This window comes from Etheostoma spectabile, chromosome 11 (assembly GCF_008692095.1).
Source record: "Etheostoma spectabile isolate EspeVRDwgs_2016 chromosome 11, UIUC_Espe_1.0, whole genome shotgun sequence".
In the NCBI taxonomy this organism is placed as follows: Eukaryota; Metazoa; Chordata; class Actinopteri; order Perciformes; family Percidae; genus Etheostoma; species Etheostoma spectabile.
Genome location: NC_045743.1, coordinates 15,682,416 through 15,704,853, shown reverse-complemented (window position 1 = coordinate 15,704,853; position 22,438 = coordinate 15,682,416). Strand labels below are relative to the sequence as shown.

Genomic DNA, 22,438 nt, shown 5'->3' with positions numbered 1-22,438 from the left:
CTGCCTTGTGTTTTCCCGCCTTTGTGATTGTCTGCCCCACCCTGATGTGTTTCACCGTTTCTTGAGCCCTAGTGTCACCTTCGTTCTTCTATTTAGTCTCTGTTGTCTTTGTCTGTTGTCAGGTCATTGTATTGTTTTGAGTGTTTGTGTGGAGTCTACTCCCTTGTCGCTGTGTTGAAGTTTTTCTGTAATCCTGTTCTTTTGCTTCATGTACAATCTGGAATTAATTTTGCCTGCTGTCTAAAGGACTCCTTTGGGTGTATTTCTTTTGATTGTGATTAAATCCTCAAGCTCACCACTGCCTGACTGTCTCTGCCTTTGGGTCTTCAATTCTCTAAACCTTGTGACAGTGTGAAATAATTTCTTCATTTTGTTTGAATGCTGTCATGTTAATCCCCATTGGACTGTCTTCAATATAAATTTAGAAACAGGGCATGATGGGAATGTAGTCTCAATCGGAAAGTGGAGTGAACTGAGGTGGAAAAGCACGTTGCTGGTGATATACCCAAAAATGGGGTGCAATAGTTGGATAGAAGGATGACAGTAAGCGCCCAGCATTCTTGCCCTTGTATGGAGATCGGTACATAAAAGTGTGCATCCCTGCGAGGTTGAATAGTATATGGGAATAAGCCATTGTCGACTCCAAAAAGTGCATGTGGCAGGTTTGAAAAAAATTGTTTTTAAGAAATTGATCAGAGCTAGGGTGGCTTAAGGAGGTTTCAGTCTACTCTTCACTTCCCTGCTCTCTTTTGGTTTCCAGTAGCAGTAGGGGACAAAATAGTGCAATGAAGTACTGTCCATTGAATCTTTTACTGTATACTATATGCAACTGTTCGCCTGACACAAATCCCACCAGAAATACACTATCTAATGTTTGTCTCCTGCTCTGTGGCCTTTTGCAGCCTCAATGAAGCTTAAAAAATACACTCTCCTGCCCCATATAAAGATAAAAGTGACCCTCATACAGCTCAAATACTCATAATAGAATGCTTTAAGTGGATGCATTCATACACGCAGATGCAGTTTGCACGCAAAACCCCACATGTATGCAAGTAGACACATTTTGTGCAGGTATGCACAGAGATAAAAGCACACTTGAAGAATAAACTACAAAGCCAGACAGTAATTAGATCCCCTTCAAGCAAAGTGTCACTGTCATTTATGATACAGATAACTCAGTCATTGATATAATCAGGGGATTTAAGGAAACACTGTCTTGCACGAATAGCTCTTCATGATGATAAAGTCCCAAAACAGTGATAGGGGCTCATAGAGAAAGAGATAAGACAAGACAAAGCAACAAAAATACCCAAATCAAAAGCCCTGATAGCAGGACTGTTTGTGCTCCTACCACCTGCAACAAGTTACCAGCTAGTCCAATCCAAGCCTTTGCCTTGTGGTTTCTTGCATTGCATGAAAAATCTACATAAGCTCATGTCAGTGATATGTTTTTACATTTGTTTCTGTTTTTCATAATGTGGCTGTAAATTTGAAAAAAAAGAAAGGTTTCTTATTCAGTGTTTTCTGGGCCCAGAGGTGGGTCAGAACGAGATTAATCATTGGTGCTCAGAGCAACCTCATGTTTCATTAAGGATGTCACGGCACCATAGATAAAGTGCTGTACTGTACGGGGCCCTTCTTTTTTTCTGTTTCACTCCGCCCACGATTGAGTGAATTTCATCCCTCCTTAATCCCTCAAGTATGCTGCAGATGAAGACAGTCACGACAAGCGCTAGTCTGAGACACCAGTGTGAGAGAGAGAGAAAGAAACGGGTCAAAGAGAAGCAGCGTCAAGATCTTATCCAAACACATGTAAAAAATGTGTCCGGTGTCATAAACAAAGAAATTAAAAATGGATATTAACTAATTCAGCACCTTGCCAGTGTCCCTGCAAGTGCAGTGTGAGAGGGTCAGTGTGCCCTCAATTATTGTTTTCCTGTTTTCCTGAACCTGCAGTCTGGGAAACGTTGATCACTTTCAAACATGCTTGATCATGTTGTTTTTGCTGATTTAAAACAAGGTTAAGAACAATAAAGTTTCTCTCAATAAAACATTTCAGCACTCATGATTTGTCCATCCATCCATCTTCGGCCTCTTATCCGGTATCAGGTCGCGGGACAGCAGCTCCAGCAGGATCATAATTTGTATTGCATTCCAATAGCAGCAATTACTGTAAGTGTGACCAATGGGAAACTAACACCACCAAAACAATTTCACAAAAAAAAAACATTCCCAAGTTTGTGCTGTTATAACAATTTGGTATGGTGGCAAAACCCAACAGCATGGGTAGCCAAAAAACACAAATTGTCCAGAAAATGGAGATGAAAAGTAGCATGTATGTCGGGGTCAGCAATATCTATGAAATATGAAAAGTATCACACCCTGGCTCAAGGGAAGAACAGAGAGGAGAGGACAACATATGGTGATGATGTTTAGTAAAGATTTATTTAGCAAAGTATGAGTAAAACAATGGTTATATAACCATGTGTAACTCATCCATCCATATATCTTCATCCGCTTATCCGTTATCGGGTCGCGGGGGCAGCAGCTCCAGCACAGGACCACAAACTTCCCTTTTCTCGAGTCACACTAACCAGCTCCGACTGGGGGATCCCGAGGCGTTCCCAGGCCAGGTTGGAGAAATAATCCCTACACCTAGTCTTGGGTCTTCCCCGAGACCTCCTCCCAGCTGGACGTGCCTGGAACGCCTCCCAAGGGAGGCGCCCAGGAAACAACCTTACCAGATGCCCGAACCACCTCAACTGGCTCCTTTCGACGCAAAGGAGCAGCGGCTCTACTCCCCAAGCATGACTATGCTTCTCACCCTATCTCTAAGGGAGACGCCAGCCACCCTCCTGAGGAAACCCATTTTAGGCTCTCGGATCTCGTTTTTTTGGTCATGACACAGCCTTCATGACCATATACATCATAATACATCAATAGTGTGTTGCGCGTTTGAATGATGATAGAAACGAACAGAAAGACTAACCACAAAGAAAAACCTAACCCAAACAACAAACCATTGGCCCGGAGAGAGAGAGAAACTGACTGAATCCACCAGCTTATTTAGCTGAGCAGCAGCAGGCCCAGGTGATTGTCAGTGATGCACTTCCTTCTTCCCTCTCTAAAGGGAAAGACATCCTAAACAAGGAGTCAAGAGGGCTGAAATGCCAAGATTATGTGAAGGCTGGTGCTTTTTGTACCACATGTATCTAAAGAGACAAGTATCACTGAGAGAAGTAACATACAACAATACATAGCTATCTACAAACTAAAAGCAAGTAAACAGGGGCTCAGACTAACTAGAGATGCTAATTTCGATTATTTTTTTCTGACCGATGGCCGAACCTTGTTAACCGATAATTAGTGTCTTCCTCCACAGCACATTCCGGGATGGAAGAAAAACTTGCTCTGGTTTATAGGCATTTCTTTAAAGCTTTAGTGCGTAACCTTTTGATAATGATGAGTCTCCGTTACATTCAAGCCACTGCCAGATGAGTTGCTACAAAGCTAATTACGACTATCGTCTCAGTATGGCTACGTTCACAAGATTGTGTCATATGGCGACTTCAAGAAACTCGAGTGAAGATAATTACCTCTTCTGAAGAGTCCATCGTGTTTTTTTTTAATCCTCCGTGTCCTCCTTGGCCGCTAGCAACTGCGTGTAGGACGGGTGTGATCTAGTGCGCGATCACAGAAAGGCTGTGTCATGTGTCATTACTTAGAATTCCTCAAGGGGGCGACAGAAACTACACACTTTAGCTTTAAACCAATCACAATCATCTTGGTAAGCGCAAAGAGCCGGACGGAGCAATGGTGCACAATTTTTAAATAGTCTTGGGAAAGAACTTGTTTTGGTGGAACAGATCTGTTTGAAGGTTGTTTTAGTCTTGCAACAGATAACCCCGGACAGATAGTCTAGTTAGCTATCTGGATTTACCCTGCAGAGATCTCAGGAGTAGTTAACCATAGTCCTCAGAAATCCACCGGAGTTTAAAATTACAACACAAAGAAGGCTTGAAGTGGACATTCAGCCAAAATGAGGGATAAACATCTGGCGTAATTCTAAGCGACACGGGAAAAACGCTGGAAATGAAACGTCGTCGATGTAGAATAAACAGATCATTAACCATTAACCGACAAGCAGGCAACTGAGTCCCAGCTGTCCGGGAGGCTCGGAGATAATATTCCCTTTCAGCATCCGTACAGCTGAGGCTTGTACCGGTTGCGCATCAATGATGTTGCGTGTTGTTGTGACACGTGCAGCCACTTTCCCAGCGTGGAACCGCTTGCACACCCGCGCCACCGGTCCAAGTCCGCAGCTGTCCGAGCCTGTCTCCACCGCATCAAAGTTTGCACTAGCAAGTTAACTAGCACTTGAGATATAGACTGCATAGCGTTGTTTTTAACCATGCAACAAACTTTTTTTCATTAATTAAAAAAAAGGGTTTATTCAATATCGTTTTTAACTGTTCACATTTTTTTTACGGAGCCCCCAAAGGTGATATGGAGGAAAAATAAAAAACAAAAAAACATAAACATAAAAAAAAACATGTCCCCAGGACCAACTCAAAACTCAAGTCTCAAATCTCAAGATGTTTTTTGTTGTTGTTCATTTTCGTCTTTTTTTTTCCTCCATGAAAGTCAAGATCTTGAGTTTGAAACACGAGAGTTTAGTTTTTGTCCCCAGTATAGGTTTTTTTTTTCATCCACGTCACCTCCGGGCCTCTGTAATATTATTGTTGAATAAACTGTTAAACGCTTAATCGACATCCCTAATACTATGCTTTGCTTACTATGAGTAACATATATTTTTGCCAAAAATGATGTTTGCTGCAGCATAATAGTCATCCCAGTCTTTAAAAACATTTTTGAAATAAATTAGGCATTATATATTATGTCATTTTCACTGTTACAACCAAACGTCAGAGGCCAGAAAACTGTAAAAACTGTAAGTAGTGATTCATTTGTTAAATTTGAAGCAATCGTCTTGCTTATTCACCATTTCAGGCAGTTTGACAAATGAGTGAAGATAAGAAAATTCAGACACATAGTACTGGAAACATGTAACTGTTACAGTAACATGAACACTAAAGAACTGGCAAGGATTCAAGACTCCACACAGCAGAAACTCCAACTTTACACAGGACTCTGAATCCCATCAAAACCTAAAACATTGCAAGCTTCAATGTTATGTTTCTATTTAAAGCTGGCTTCTGCCAATCCCAAATCTTTGTTTGCCCCTCTTTGTCCAATTGTAGAGGAAATTTGACATTTTTTGGACCATTTTACACTCTGCCCTTCTGACACTGATACAGATTTATAGTATACTGAGTACAAAATCCCAAAATGCATGCATGCACAACAGCGCAGACACACACACGCGCAGACTTAGACACACACAAACCCACGCACATTTAATTCAGTTCTCTCCCTGATGCCAAACCCACATCGTCATTTAATCTTTATCTGTACCCATCTCCCTGCTGCTGATTAGACATCTAGCTTTCAGACCAGGAGTGGGGTGGACAAGATAAGATCTGTTACAATTAAATTCTCCTCTGGTGATGATGGAGGTTTGTGTGTGTGAACGCAATGGTATTTGCCTTTATTTTCCCATAACTGAATGAGTGCATACGAACATCTCTGATTGCATGTTAAACAGATTAACCAGGATCTACAGGTCGGACGTGTATTTGGGCTGACACACACATAAACAGAGAGAGCTAAAACATATACGTATGCACGCACACACGCACAAACACACACACACACACACACACACACACACACACACACAGACAAATGGAGTGTGTGCACCTGTAGGCCTGTGGCACGCTCCAGGCGGGCTGTCCGCCAAAACTGGGGCTGTAACACACACACATAGAGCAAAGTTGGCCTTGCTAAGCACTGCAGTCAAAACCAGTATACGAGAGCAAAGGCATTCCTCACTCCTCTGGGTCTCTGAGCTGTGCCCTCTGCTCTCAGGCCAAATGATTAGAGTGCTCTAATCATCAGAGGCTCTGAAAGGACAGCTATCTCCCGGCATTTCATCTCCCTCACTCTCCGTCTATCACAGCAGCTCTCTCTCTCTTTTCCTTCAGCGACAACCTATCTGTATGATAGGTATTTTCCTTCAAAAGACAAGTATGGCTAAAGACATACAGAGACATTGAAGAGGAGCGAGCATGACACAGAGAAGGAGAGATGTATTGATGGTATGTCCAGCAGCTTTCAACAGAGAGCATCATTGTCCTGGCAGAGTGGGGAGCAACCCACAGGTGTGGTTTCACCCTAGCTGCACCACAGTCGGCCACTGTGTGTGTATGAGTGTGTGAATCTGTGCGTGATTGCGTGCACATGTGTGCCTGTGAGTGTGCAAGTGAGCCAGCGAACAAGTGAGTGAGTAAAGAAGATGACAATGTATGTCAGTGGGGATAAAAAGGTAGATTCCTCTTCCACGACAGCTTGATTTAAAATAAATCTCCTAAATCCTGTAGAATGTCCTGCCATGACATCAGCATTACAGCGATTGAATATATTTTTAACTTTTTTTTTTTAACATATTTTATTTTGGTCAGCTTCTTACAACTTCAGTTTAATAAATTACTTAGTTATTACATGGTCTTTCATCTCTTACAATTGATGACACCACAGATTAGGAATGAGGCTTATGTGAACATAAAAACTGAATGTGGTACTGTATATATGTTCTATACTGGTATTTTTTTTTAATTTACCCTTTTCATGTTGAAGTGCTTTCAGTCCTGGCAGATGATTTTGCTAGATTTAACTCAAATACACTTATTGTTTGAAGGCAATGTAAATGACTGACACCTGTAGGGACATTATTTTTTCACTCTTTTCCTCCACAGCTGGGTCACAGTACCGCTACAGACCAGCACCCCTCTGGCTGGAAGTCATTACCATGCCCTCCATCCACACTGAAGCTGCATTTATCACTCCTGAAAACTGTCTCCAGTAACCCCATCTCTGACAAATCTGGTCTGGCCTGCACAGGGAAAGCTTAGCTTTTGGAAAACGATCACAAAGTTGTTCCCTTTGCGATCATAAAATAGTGATTTAGCATTGCAGTGTAGGAATTTCTTTTTGCCTGATCAACAGGTTGCATTTTTGAGGCAATATCCAAATACCACACTTGCAAGCTTGAATACAACAGAATTATATGTAAAAGAAAAAAAATTATCGGTTTGTCGTCATGAAGACACACTAATGATGGAGAACATTTAGGGGGGCAGGACAAAGGTTTAACCAGCAGAGACCCTTTAACTGATGCTCTCTTGTAGTTTGCCAAAAAAAAGAGGGCTAAAGAACAGATTTTGAACTGTGGCATTTAAGTGTGGATGTAGATCTTTATTAAAACATCCTGGGAACACACGTGTGTATGCATGTCGTTCATACATGTAAAGTGCATGTTGTTGGCCAGTGCCACACCAGAAGGTAACAAGCTTTCCAACCGAGGAGCTTTAAGATATGTACATGGTCTGTCAGCATGCAATGTTAACTCCACATTTACAACAGGAGGAGCGGTCACCTCAAATCAGTAATTTAATTTAAAGGTCTATTGTGTGGGAATTTTTCTTATCTAGCGTTGAAATTATATAAATAACTTTCTCATGCCACACTGTTCAAAGTACGTATTACAGCTACGGTTGCCTTTACGCTTCAAAAAGCCAAGATGTCATCCACGTCTTCATCCAGCTTTACCTTCAGTGATCGTGTCTGTTCATTTAATTTGCTATTAATTGTGAAATTGTATCTAAAGATGGTGAGTACTACAAACCGTCTTGTTGATGTTAGCCATGCTTCCTTCTTCAAACTTGCCAGGGCCGGGAAGCGACGCTACCCATTAGCAGCACCTGTGAGTTTATCATGTGACAGCCAAAACGCAAAAGACAGAGCAGTATGCCCTTTACGCCCCTTTCCAGCTAACATATTTCAATGCGCAAAAAGAGCTTACCCCCTTTTCGAAATAAAATTAAATTTAAAAAGGAAAATTTTAATTTAGGGTTTTGGTAAAATATTCAAAAAAGACAACGGGGGAACGGGCAACGCCGACTTTGATAATAAACAAAAAAATTTACACAAGGACCTTTAAGAAAAGGGGAGGTGGGTCATTTTTTTTTTTCCTTCCATCCAACCCCAATAATTCAAAAATATAAAAAGATTTTTTTTTCTAAAAAAATAGTACTCTGGGTTTCAAATCTACGGTTCCCCTGCGTCCCCTCACTCTGTAAGTTTGCTTGAAGTGACAGCCCAAAGCTCCCCAAAAGGCCATTGAAGCGGCAGCCCACCCCCAGTCCACAGGACATTCTGTAGATTTAACAGCCCGTGACACTACAACCCACACGCCCTTGCTGGGCTGTAAATGACAGGGGGGGGATTCGTGGGGAAAAAATCCAAAACTTCAATTCAAAACTGCCGTTTTCAGAAGGGGTTTTGGGGTTGTGTGTGTGTGTGGTGTGTGGGTTAAAATTTTTTGGATGTGTCTGAGAAAAACTCCCCAAAAAAGGACGTAAAGCCACACAGAACCAGACAGAACCCAATAGAAAATTTATCAAGATCTCCCGGGTCTTCGTCTGCTGTCTGTCTTCACACATTTTCGGAGCTGAGCTTTATGGATTGTTTATGATAAAATATCCAGGCCTAGGGGCCACCTGCTTTCCTGATCGAACCCCCACTACACACCCACACCCAAAAACCCCCCAACACACACACAAAAAAAAACCACACACCACCTCCCCCAAAACCCCCTGCCCCTTTCCCTATGTATCACGCAGGAAGACAGCAAACCCTCTACCCCCCAGTTTTTTTGTCTCTTTGCCCACACCCTGTTCTATTGCACTTTTTTTGATTGAGGGGGATTTTTTTTTAAACCCCTTTACTTAGTTTTTTTAAAATTAATTTAGAAAGCAAAAAAGAATGCGTCAAATACAGTAACTTTTTGGACCACTTTAGTGGTTTGGGGTTTATTTTGTTTTTATGTATTATTTTTTATTCACATGTTTTTGTTGCCCTTGAAATTGAGTCGTATTTTTTTGGACAGGGCTCCCAAACTCCCCCGTACCCCGTATTTATTTAAAACCCTAACTTTTTCTTTTTTTTTCCCCGTTATAAAAATATAAAAAAATTTTTTTCCCCCACTTTTTCCCCTAAAATTCTTTTTTTTTAAATACCAGGGGAACGGGGAAAGAAATAAAAACACGGCTAAATACAGAGATTTCCACAGAGTCCCATAAATTTTGCGGACAGAGCAAGATAAAGAACAGGGCCCGGTCGGGATAGACGAACCGTCATGGTGAACGCAGCAAATCCTCGTGAAGATTCCACAGCAAAAAAATTAAATTACTGACGAGCACAGCCAACACCGAGTTGGATTATTTCTTAAATGCATAGGAGGTTCTCGTTTTTCCGACGGTTCACTCAGCAAAATCTCACTGGAAACTGTCTGTCAACAAGAGCGCAAAAAGTTCCTCATCCAACTCCTCTTCTCTGGGGCGCATCTTAACGCGCAACAAAGTTGGTCAAGAGGCTACTGAAGAGATGTCCGCTTTTAAAGGTGTGGTTAACCTCTTCATTATCGTCCTGCTCTATCTGTCGCAGCGCATTGCATGTTTTCAAAACGGTCTGACGAGAAAAGAGAAGTGACTCCAAGCGGTAAAGTCCTTACTGCCTGCGAAACAGCGCATGGTGGTTGTGAGGACACTCTGAGTCTCGCCACTCTTTGGGGGGGGGGGGGGGGGGGGGGGGTGGAGGGATATTTATAAGAATGAAATAACATTAAAGAAGAAGAAAAGCAGTGTTGAGCTGATGAAAAAAAAAAAATCTTGGTCTTTTTTTTTGTGGTGCTGGATGTCGGTCGTTCTCTACGCACTGATGAAGTTGGGGTAGTAATTTTCGGTGCGCACCGGCTGCAGGTAGAGGCGTCTGTGTGCCACAGTCTGCTCGATGTGTTTTCTTTGGACGGTATAGGGAGGAAAAATGCGCTCGTCTTCATCCACCTTGGTGTGACGTCGCTCGAAGCGAAATCCTCGCTGTCAATCAAGAGAGGGAGACAGAAAGAAGCTGCAATTAGCTTCAGGAGGACCCGGCTGAAAGCAGAGAGTGGGTAAACACACACACACACACACACACACACACACACACACACACTCACAGACCTGTCATGCAGTGTGTTTACGGTGGACCCGAAATCAGAGCTTATGGAATGAGGTGATGTCAGCACAGGTGTGGTGGCAGCTTTCTGATATCTGTGCCAACGGACTGGCACGTTCTAAAGCCATCTGGGTGGGAGTCTAGTCTTTTCTTTGGCTGACACTGAGAACATTACATTATTTTCTACTCCACTGTGATTTGAAAAGACAACACTGTTGTTTTACAACAAGGTTACTGTACACAAAAGAAGCCAAAGTCAATCAATTGCCCTCAAGAAGAATTATTTTGTTTGTTCTGCATGACTAAGTATGTGTGTGTATGTGTGTGTGTGTGGTGTGTGTGTGTGTGTGTGTGTGTGTGTGTGTGTGTGTGTGTGCATGCATGTGTGTGGGGGAGGGGGACTATTATCACCTATCTGGCCAAGGGCATATCCATTGAAATTTAAAACCAGTGTACTGTAGCCACCCTTAAAAGCCCTGACACCCGACTTCGTTCCACTGCAGTGATGCAATCAATCACAAGTGTAACACGAGGCAAACTCACCCAGTCAAGTACCACTGTTTTTCACGAGGGCCTTGGTTCCATTCACTTTTGCACAAACCCTAACCATGACTGTAATCTATCTCAAGGTTGACATTGAAAAGTGTCCACATCTACATTTTTAACTCAAACTCTTCGAGTGTAATAAATAGAATAAAGTCACAAGTGGAAACGTCTCATCTGGCAGTGTGATTTTTGCCCATATTTTGCAAAAAATAAGAACCCGTTGTGGCAGGTTTCATTTGTTCATCCAAACTTTTCATCTACTGAAATATTTCTGTGTGTCAGTGGCATTTGCAAGGTTTTAAACAACTTGAAACAAATCCATTGAAAACACAATTGAATTTTTGCTTGATTTGGTCCATGTAGATCATGTATACTTTACATTTCTGCTGACAGCACAGTAGCTTTTTAAATGATGCATTTTCCCTAAGTCTCTGTCAGACTAAGTCATGTTCCAAGTCCTTTGGCTCCTCAGTTGCCTGTCAACCTGTACAGACTTGCTTGAGGTAATTTGTCACATTTAATTTCATGCATTCTATTGGTCAAAGTATCATAGTGGGGTAATACAGCTAGATATGTTACACGAAAAATCAGCTGTAAATATGCATTCCTGTGCTGTCAAAAACTTCTCCAATTCTTTGGAATTGGCCTAATTCTTAAAGGTCCCATGGTATGAAAATTTCACTTTATGAGTTTTTTTTTAACATTAATATGAGTTCCCCCAGTCTGCCTATGGTTGCCCAGTGGCTAGAAATGGTGATGGGTGTAAAGCGAGCCCTGGGTATCCTGCTCTGCCTTTGATACAATAAAAGCTCAGATATACCGATCTGGAATCCTGTCCCTTATGAGGTCATAAGGGGCAAGTTTACCTCCCCTATCTCTGCTTTGCCCATCCAGAGAATTTGGCCCATGAGAGAGAGACATCATGGCTTTCAAAGTGGCTGTTGGTCAAGGCCACACCCCCAGCCTCCACATTGCCTCCCCCCCCCCTCTCCTCCTCAAAAGCTACAGACACAAAAATGGCACATACTGGGACTGGCTCTAGTGGCTGGAATTCTGCACCAAGGCTGACTTTTGGGAAAGAGACTTCAGATACAGTGTTAGGGGACAACTGAAGTCTATATAAAAGAGACTTCAGATGCAGTATTAGGGGACTGCTAAGGTCCATATAAAATAAACTTCAGATACAGTATTAGGGACCACTAAGGTCTATTTAAAAGATACTTCAGATACAGTATTAGGGGACCACTAAGGACTATATAAAAGAGACTTCAGATACAGTTTTAGGGGACCACTAAGGTCTATATAAAAGAGACTTCAGATACAGTATTAGGGGACCACTAATGTCTATATAAAAGAGACTTCAGATACAGTATTAGGGGACCACTAAGGTCTATATAAAAGAGACTTCAGATACAGTTTTAGGGGACCACTAAGGTCTATATAAAAGAGACTTCAGATACAGTATTAGGGGACCACTAATGTCTATATAAAAGAGACTTCAGATACAGTATTAGGGGACCACTAAGGTCTATATAAAAGAGACTTCAGATACAGTATTAGGGGACCACTAAGGACTATATAAAAGAGACTTCAGATACAGTTTTAGGGGACCACTAAGGTCTATATAAAAGAGACTTCAGATACAGTATTAGGGGACCACTAATGTCTATATAAAAGAGACTTCAGATACAGTATTAGGGGACCACTAAGGTCTATATAAAAGCATCCAAAGAGCACCATGTCATGGGACCTTTAATGCAATAAGTGAGCATATTTACACGACCCCGTCATAACATTCATGGTTTTGTATTTTGTTATTTAATTTAGAATTATTTTTAGATTTTCAGATGTCAAAGCTTTTGAAAATGTATCTTTTATCACCATCTATCTATCATTTTGGCCTCATATTGACACACATCTCTAATCAATACAGCCTATCTATTTAGCCAGGTTTGTCATACATTTGTAGACAAACAGATTGAACAGTTTTGTTTTTGTATGCATAAGTATTGGCAATTCAGTGTGGATGGCTGGCTAAAGAAAATGCAGGTATAAAGGAAAGCCTTTCACACATCGAACAGTCCACACTGTTGTGGTTGTGACCTAACAAGCCATTGATTAAATAGGTCCGATAGTTGTTGAATAATAGGCTAATTTCTCCTTAAATTATCGAATCAGAATCAGAATCAGAAATACTTTCTCATACTTTTTAGAATCAGCTAGTCAGATGGAGTAGCTACTGGATAATGAGCAAAACCAATGGAACATTTGAGTCATTTTTATAATTTGCTAGCTAATTTCACCCAACTGTTAGCTCACTATACAAACACCACTATACCACATAATGTGCTTGGACACTGTGTCATTCCTTACATGTGACACCTACTGCTTTGTGCAGATGATTGTGATTCAGCCTTTGCCCCAGTTAACTTTCACATGCAGTTGGCAGGTTGGTTGGTGGTCATTTTAAGCCTTGCAAATATAGATGTGCAGTATTTATAAAATGTATTTGAATTATGATTAGTGTTTGAATAAATCTGATTTACTGATTTTTACTGAATCTTTACTGAATCTGATTTTTTTTCCCATGGAAAAAAACTCTTTCTTGCAATAAAGAAGTGCAGTTTTTGAGGCTAGAATGTAAATTTACCATAAATAGTCACAACAATCTTTATAGGATTTTTAATGCAACTGTTGTGTCTGTCAAGACTTAGACCATTATCCTATGGTCCGTAATATGGGCGTGAACACTTAATCGCCTCAGATTTTGACTTTCAGTATGTACACCCACACGTGGGCAAAAGTCTTTTTAAATAGTTTCTCTCTGATATACAAAGCCATATGACAGACATTTTAACAGCATGCTCTTCCACAAAAAAATGCTTTGTCCCAGTGTTTTCCAATTGAAAAAGTAGCACCTGATATCTTTCAGTTTCCTTTTTTCTCACCTCCTGGACTAATTCAGCATTCACATCATGGCAGGTGGAAGGTAGTGATGGGGAAAATGTTCATGGTTATGACATGTAAGCGTCCACGCCAAGATGGTGATTGCTCCCTGCTGTTTGATTTTTGAGTTGGTGATTTGGAGGGAGCAAATGATGTGCCTGAGTCTGACGTTTAGGTTCAGTGAGTGATGGACTTTGATTGATATGGATCAGCTTTCCAGACACTTCTGTGCCATTCGCCGCTGAGTTAAAGCATGTTTTAGATCCTGGCCCACAACTTTACTTCTTTTGGTTCACTCTCTCCACTTTCTTTAACCTTGTTTCGAGTCATAGCAGGCAGCTGTTTTCACTAAAAAACTCAGATAAACATGTTGTACACAGTCTGCCAAGCACCAAACAGCAGACAGACAAAGTTAACAACTAGCTGGTGATAGGCTAGGATAGGAGTGACTTGCATCTGGTTTGTCAGGTCTCCAGCAACGTGACTCCACATGAATGCTTCTCCATTTCTGCTGGATGTACATGTTAGCCAAAACATCTTAATGAGGCCATGGCGTACAGTAATAGCTATAGATTGTGTATTATTTGTTTTTGAGTTGTACACACTGCCTGCTAAATAAGAGAAGATTGAGAAGATTATATTTTTGAGTGAAAAACTGTCATAGAGGTAGACCATGTTGATAGATATACCCCCTGACAGAATGAGCTACCCTACTTTTAACTTCCTTTTTAGAGAAGGTATGCCATTCTGATAGATATTTCACAACTGACACAATGAGCCATCCTAACTTTAATAAAGTTAAACCCCAAACAGTTTTTATACAGAATGTAAAGTCAATTTTATGAATAGGCCCAAATCACTCTCTCTCAGAGGGCTTCATAGTACAATATGACACTCTACAGGGGAAATATGATAATATATCATAACCGGTACATATTCTACCATGCTGTTTTTACCAACCTAGCTTACTCTTCAGTATCTCTGGTTATGTTAGGCCATTGAAGGCAGTATGTCAAATCTGTCAGCTAGAACTCTTAATAGAAGATTTCTGTAGCAAAGTTTTATCAAGATAATGATAATTTGGTTCAACATATTTCAGCTACTACATAATTCAGCTTTTTGATGACTTATTTTGTGTAATTGTCTGATTCAAATTGCATACTTCTTGTCAACAGTAGCTCATTGATTTGTCTGTACAGTTTAGGTCTCAAATTGAGAGATTTTCTTTCTTTATTTTCTCATAATTCATTCACGACAGCTACGGAAAAGTAAGTAGCCTTTGCTTATCTCGTGATTAAGTCTTTCTGAATCCACTCTGTTGTTTTTTTAGTTTCTACAACTCTTCAGAAGAGTTGCATGCAGTGGCTGCTAGTCCTCCAGGTGTGTCCAGGCTCCATTTAGCTCTCTATTGCTTTGCATAAAACAATGAGTAAAAACAGAGTTGAACATATTTTAATGCAAGAAAAATACACATTGCTATGCCTTCTATTAAAAAAGTATCCATCCTACAAAGTAAGTATATTCTTAAAAGCATATCCCACCCAATAAATAAAAGCCTGTGTTTGTTTACTTCATTTCAAACCGACTTCATTAGGTTGACCTTTTACATGTTCTCTTTTACTCGTTGCCTCTATGTCCATTATCTTTGCATATCTCTAGGGAACTACTAGAACTGTTGGGTCCTTGTAAATTATGGAGTGTGGTCTAGACCTACTCTATCTGTAAAGTGTCTTGAGATAACTCTTGTTATGAATTGATACTATAAATAAATTAAATTGATTTGAATTGAATCTTTCAAAACAAGGTGAATATTTTCCTATGCGGTGTCTGAAACAATTTGATGTTCTAGCAGAGAACTCCACAGAGTTCACACACATAGTTATTGATATGTGAACTGGGACCAGCCGTAACACAATTAGAAAGTTATGCAAAATTGAGTTATCTCTCAATGACCTATTAATAACTGTAGCATAGTTGTAAGCATGATTGCTGTACTGTGCTTTGCACTGGCTGCTCTTTCTCCACATCTATCTCTCAACCACCGCATCATTTCTTTCTTCCCCAATTTCTTCCTCCATTTCTCTGTCTGTGTCTCACTCACCCCCAGTTTCTCTCTCGTTTTGTCCCCCTCTCTGCTGGGTGAGTGTGTTTTGTTAGGGAGGGCTGATTCTTCATACTTGGCTGAGGCTTTATGGACAATAAAGATCTGATTTCAAAGTCCGGCAGGGTGTTGGGCCTGGGGTCTTGGCTCACAGCTTTAGTTGCCTGCTGGGAGGAGACACTGCACAGCCCCTAACCAGATGGCTATCAGCCCACATACAGTAGATTCACATTATACATAATATGTAATGTTCAAATCCTTGTCTGTGTGCCGCTTCATACTTTACCACCACAGAGCCACTGATCTGTTCTGAGCTCCTTAAAATGACTGTTAACAACTGTTAATAATTTGACAGTGTATACTACACTACTAAAAGCAAAACCCATCTCACTTAAAAGCTATGTCATCAGTGAATAAAAGACAAACAATATGCATACATTGGTTTTGCATTAAAGGGGTTGATATTCCAGCTTGCTCTAAAATGTTGGAGTTTCCTTGAATGCAACCCAGTGCTTGACATTTTAAGTCTGTGCTCACAACTGCCTTGCCACCCCATTACAAATGAGATTTGACAAAGAATAAGTTCAGTGTGGTACAGTAAATTACCAATTTCATGCCAGTTTTAATAATAAATTCAGTTGGGACCAAGTGCCAGCTCAGCAATAAATTAGTCCAAAACATACGGTATGCTTTGGCATTGTAAGTGTGAGCGATTTGTGGTTAATGGGCTAAATGAACCATCACTGTGGTCCTTTAAGTGTTTCTCTCACTCTTCTCTGCCTCAACAGCCCCATGGAGCAAGAGATTCAGCGTTCTGCTCAAAGACACTTCATCAGGGCAAATGCTGGCCAACACAGGAGCGGGAACCAGAGTTTTCTGGTTTAACCGTATTCTCTCTACCACCCCTTCCCATGACGCCATGTTGGCCTTACACAGCTTTGTGGTCAACTGGAGTCCCCTTAGTTGTTTGTTCCCTGGCTGTTTTATCTTAATCACATAGCTCAGAGTGGAGATATGTGACGTGTCTTTCCAGCATGTATAATACATCTGTAGGGACTTGGTTCAGTGTTGTAAACGCCCTGATAGATACGGGAGCTTCACTACAAGCTGCCAACAGTGCATTTTTCAGTCATTACATTTTATCTTATAACATTGTTTTTGTTCTGTACAATGTTTGGTAGTAGAAGATGAGAAGGACAGGAGTATTGATACATGATATTTTGGCTTTTGTCATCTTGTTTTTTTGAAGCCAGAAGTGACCATAATTGACAACACCTCTTACTTTAGGAACAGTATGGCAGAAAATGTTGGAAAGTGGTTTTAAAACGTGACTTTTTCAAACCGCAGTAAACCTTAAAACCAGTAACCCACCCATGCCTAGTGGATAGTGTTGTGTATAGTTTAATTGATGTTGCGCTAAGCTAAACGTCAAAGAGGGAAAGTTGCAGATTTTTAACCTGCTGACTCGACTCATCCAGTGGAGTTTTGCCGATGGCTTAACAAAGACCTCTGGCTACTAGCGCCGTTCATCTGCATGCACACAGTAGCTACACAGAGCTGGTTGTAAATGGGCCCACTTTCCCTTAATTTAGCAGCTAACGCTAGCTTTGCAAGGTAGCCTACTATCGAGTGCTGAACCAGACGTTTTTAAGTTAGATGGATTGCCATGAAATGTTGAACTTTGTGATTAGTTCTAATTGGCAAATGTTAGCTAAATGCTAACGTGCTAAACTAAGATGGTGAACATTATACCTGCCATGCCAGCATTGTCACTGTGAGCATGTCGCTTTGCTAGCAGAACTCAAACCATTGAACTATGCAGTAGCTAACATTACCTTCCAAACCAGCATTGCCATTGTGAGCATTTTGCCTTGCTAGCATAGCTCAAAGCATTGCTGTGCCTGAGTAGCCTACAAAGCAGACTCTGATTGCCAAAAATCATAGCGAATATAGGACCTAAACTACCTGTACCCTAATACCGTACACAGCTCAAAAAATGTCACACAAGTCACAGGGGATCTATATAATCTACCGTACTGTTATACTGCAATGGCATTCTGTATTATACTGTATACTGCGTCATACTGTGTGTGGACAGTCTCATATGAGAAGGCTTATCTGTACAGAAAACATACTGAATAAACAATTACTTGCAATAACTTTTAGTATCCCCTTGGGTCTGACACTGATTGAACCAAACCAGCATTGGTCCGGGTTATGAAGTGTTCCCTCCCTCCTCCACCTAGGAAAAGCTAACAGGCCTAACCCCTGTCCTGCCACACCTATCATACACAGGCTACACACACATTCCCCCTTTCACACTGCTTTCATCTGGGCGTGAAATGGATTCCTACTGCCTGCCAGAATGCACCACCTATCTCTGGATGTGATTCTCTTTCGCCCTCTTTCTCTTTTCCTGTCTTTCTTTTTCTGTACCACACGAGTACCCTTTTGTTTCCATAGAAAAAAAATGCCTCGCCCGCAGTGCAAAGTCCACAAAACACATTCCCGGGCGTTTATGATCGAAAATAGATTAGGAATCTCTTAGGAGCTAATATTTTATATGACAACTTGAATTAGATTTAAATCAAAAACACATGACACTCCGAACCTTTGAAAAACAAACCACAGTCATCCCTGGAATCCCCAGGAGAAAGGCATGTTCATGAAATTCCTTCATAACTGGCACACACACACACACACACACACACACACACACACACACTGAAAGTGTGAGAGAGGTTGTAGTATAAAATATTGATACCTCCCGCTGCCACATGATTTTACATGTCCAAAAGCAGAAAGTCTGTTTTCTAAGAAAGGAACTTAAGTTATGCAAAATGATGGTCTTGTTAGAGCAAGTAATGAAAGTAAACCCTGTTCCACGCAACTGAGAATGGCTGCAGTCTGTCAACAAAAACTACATAATTCTGTGTGATTCAGATATATCCTGCTTCTTTCAACTCATAGGGCTGGGCCCGTGTCAGCTCAGTGACCCTATCATAATTGGACACACATTATTTGGATCATAAAAAACACTTGGAATCAACCAGCTTACCATTTATCTGGAAGAATAACTGCAGAGAGGCGATGGCAAGGAGTTAAACCGGAATGTTCCAATGAACCAGCGACAGATTAGTTATTGGTAAGATCTTACTTATCTCACTAGAATTGCCAAAAGAATCTGAATTGCTCAAGTGATCTTTAGAGGAATCTCCTCCATATTTGTACACAGGCAGAGAGTACAGGAGAAAACACTGTTTGGTAAGGCTTTAATTGATTGCCTTTTTAAATGCATTTCTTGTGACGTCTTTTCAGAGGAATAATTTGTTGTTTTAAAGGCAGAACTATAAATGAAAAAGCCCATATCAAAACATAAGGCTGGAAACATTTTTACATTCTTAGTTCACAATGTCAAGATAGACACATGTAGATGAGGGTGATTGGAGATACATTTTGCTAATAGATTCATGCTATTCCTGTGATACACAGGTGGCGGTGATGGGCCAGTAAATGGAGTAATGAGCGAGTAAAGGCGCGGGGGGGGGGGGGGTGTGTGTCTGGAGAGATATAGGTCTGGCTGCACCAATTATCATTCTGCAATAGGGGGAAACCTCTCTGGCCTTTTTGGTATTTCTTTAAACCAATCAGAACTGCAGGTAGCAGAAGGGGAGGAGAGTGCAGCGTGAAATATGCAGCCAATGGCAGTCTACATCAGGTGAGACAGATAACAAGTGGTGTAAGATTGAAAAAAAAGTGGCTTTGCGAATGTTTTATGAACATTTACATTCAACATATGGGTTAGACTTCAAGGAGTTCCCTAATGTGTTTTGGTGACAGTAAGTAAAGCTTTGCCATTTGAATTGCTACAAAACTAATTAAGATTATCAGCTCCACACAACTGTATTTCTCAATATGGCTGTGTTCAGAAGATTGTGGCGTCCGGTGACTTTCCCGCACAGGGGCTCGAGTGAAGATAATTACCTCTTCTGAAGAGTCCATTATGTTTTTTGAATCCTCCGTGTCCTCCTTGGCTACTGGCAACTGCATGGAGGAGGAGTGGGGGTGGGTGGGATCACATAAGGCTGTATCATGTGGATGCACTGACGATGTTATTGTCATTTCTTAGAATTCCTCATGGGGGGGACAGAAACTACGCACAATAGCTTTAAAACTAAATGTTAATGGAAACCCACAGGGCACATTTAAGGTTTACATCCAATACCTATTGTCAGTTAATAAAATATGATAAATTGTTCCATATTGTATTACCCAACATTATATAAAAAGTGGTGAAATGAACTCCCTCTTAATGACTTAAGATGCTGTTTACATGTTGAAATAATAAATTCTGTGAGGAGTCTACAGGTTCTCCTCATGCATGTGTGGATTTTGTCCAGACGCTGTGGGGTCCTTCCACAGTCCAAAGACGGGACAGTTAGGAGAACTGTGGAAAAACCTAATAACTCTTGATGGAACATGAAACATCTGATGACAACAATGATGAAACATCTGATAGATGTTTTAATCTTATTAACTCTAACTGAAGCTTCACATAGTCGGTTTCATGGTCACGATGCCAGAGAACCAATTTCATATCTTCTGTTTTAAGTTCTAAAACGCGGTGTGATGAACTCTCCCAGTACAAATTTCCCAGTGAAGGTAACCATTTGCACTGTTATTTTTAATCCAATAGCAGCTATAATTTAGAAAAGACGCGGACTGAGTCAACGTGTTCTCCAAATGCGTCACATCCATTTGTGAGTAATGATAACATCACTGCTGAACTTTTGATTTTCAGACTAGATTTGGCCAAAGGTGTGTGATGTTGTTCCCATACACCGTGTGTGTTTGTGTATACATAGATAGATGTGTGTACTGGCGTGCGTTTCCACTTGGTTAATAACATTTTCCAACACCTTTTCACTCACTATAGCACAATGACCTTCGTTTTGTCTTCATGATATTCTTTTAATTGTCCAATGTTTGTAATCCAAATTCAAAAGCATTTTTCTGTCAAACACAAGTTTAACAATCTTAGTATGCTATGTTATGTTTATGATTGTGATATGGGTTGATTGAGCTTCAGAAAGGTATTATTTGCTTGCAAAAAGGTGTTTTGGTCTTAAAAGATACGTTAACACAAACATATTTTCACACGAAATGAAAACTGACTAAAATGTGTACTCACTCTTCCACTTTCCTCCCAAAACACACAGGGACACACAGCCGGAGTGACTGTTGAGTGTGATTCATCAGCATTACCGGCAGAACAGTAACTTTATTATAACAGATCTTATCCTGTCTGCCCTGCTCACCATTTGAAAGCTCTGGGTCTTTTTTTTACTCTTTCTTCTTTGTCCAACTCGTGTCCAGAGGGCTTGTGGTGTTGTGAAGATATAGAAGGGGAACCAGCCAGATGGGTAACAAGCACACACACACAAACACACACGCAGATTGTCTTGGAGATATGGGGTGCAGATGACTTTCAGATCCGCCTCCATACACTACTCTGTGTTTCACCAGCCACACACAAACACAGAGCACTCAACACAGACACAGCTTCTTTTTTTTCTTCACACAAGCACATTGATGTGTTGAACTTCTTTAACTCCAGAATCACAACCTATGCTCGACACAAAAACAAGCTCAAGCTCAATAATTAACCAGAGTAAGAAAAACACCCAATCAAAACATGTTCAGCGAGCATTGCTAAATAAAAACAGTGCATATCAGAGCAAACGCTATGTATCACCGAATGAGTGAGTCATTTGTTTTGATGAATGATAGAATCTATATTTCCAGCATCTGAGAAACCATGATAGTGCTCTGTGCTTTGTGACAGGTTCTCTGTTACTGTAACATACCCACTAATGACTTGTTCCTCTGTAAAATATGGGTAAAATTAAGCTCAGCTGTGACTTGAGGCAATGTGAACTAGAGGCAAGTCAGTTTGTGTGTATATAGCACCATCTTGTGGGGATTGTTAAAAATTGTTGATAGACACCGCCAGCATGAGGGAGAAGATCAAGATAAACAGTTTTCAATGGCAACACAGCTGTGTACAAAGAGTTGAGAGGTCAGAGAGAATTAAATGTGATTGGCTAATGATAACTGTAGGTTTGCAGGTTACTAAATATTCACAAATAAATAATCATGACACATGCCCGGCTCTGCGTATTTTGGGTTTGAAGGACTATTAGAAGTGTAGCTTTTAGGGATAAAAGATCATGGAGCCACCGACTGTAAAGGGTTTGTAAGTTGTAATTAATGGCTATATCATTGTATCATTTTATTATCAAGGTAATTCTTTTATATTTCTTTATTGATCAAATTGTAGCAATTGTTATGTAAGAATAACTTTTGTGTTGCCATTTTGATAAAATAAATACTTACGGCAGGTTTTTATCCTCCTGTTTTATCCTCCGATGGGTATTATGCCTTTTTGGTAAAAAATGAAATATAGACAGAATCCATGTAGTGACAACTTACTGACTTAGCTTGTTTGAGACTATAACCCACAGGTATCTTTTAACCACTGTCAATTGTGCTGGTGTGTGTGTGTGTGTGTGTGTGTGTGTGTGTGTGTGTGTGTGTGTGTGTGTTGTGTGTGTGTGTGTGTGTGTGTGTGAAGTTTTATAATACGTTGTGGCACTCTTTGGTACTAAT

General features: G+C 40.6%; 1 protein-coding gene across 1 annotated transcript in view; it reads right to left on the bottom strand.

Moving 5' to 3' along the window:
- wnt6b (wingless-type MMTV integration site family, member 6b) overlaps positions 1-10,123 on the bottom strand; it is a 28,892-nt gene extending 18,769 nt beyond the window's left edge. Inside the window, exons 1-2 of the mRNA XM_032529926.1 lie at positions 9,249-10,123; positions 2,849-2,852 (exon numbers count right to left, since the gene is read on the bottom strand). Of these exons, the coding sequence (XP_032385817.1) occupies positions 2,849-2,852; positions 9,249-9,318 (74 nt within the window). The 5' untranslated portion in view covers positions 9,319-10,123. The remainder of the gene's footprint in view (positions 1-2,848; positions 2,853-9,248) is intronic.
- Positions 10,124-22,438: the final 12,315 nt, after the last annotated feature.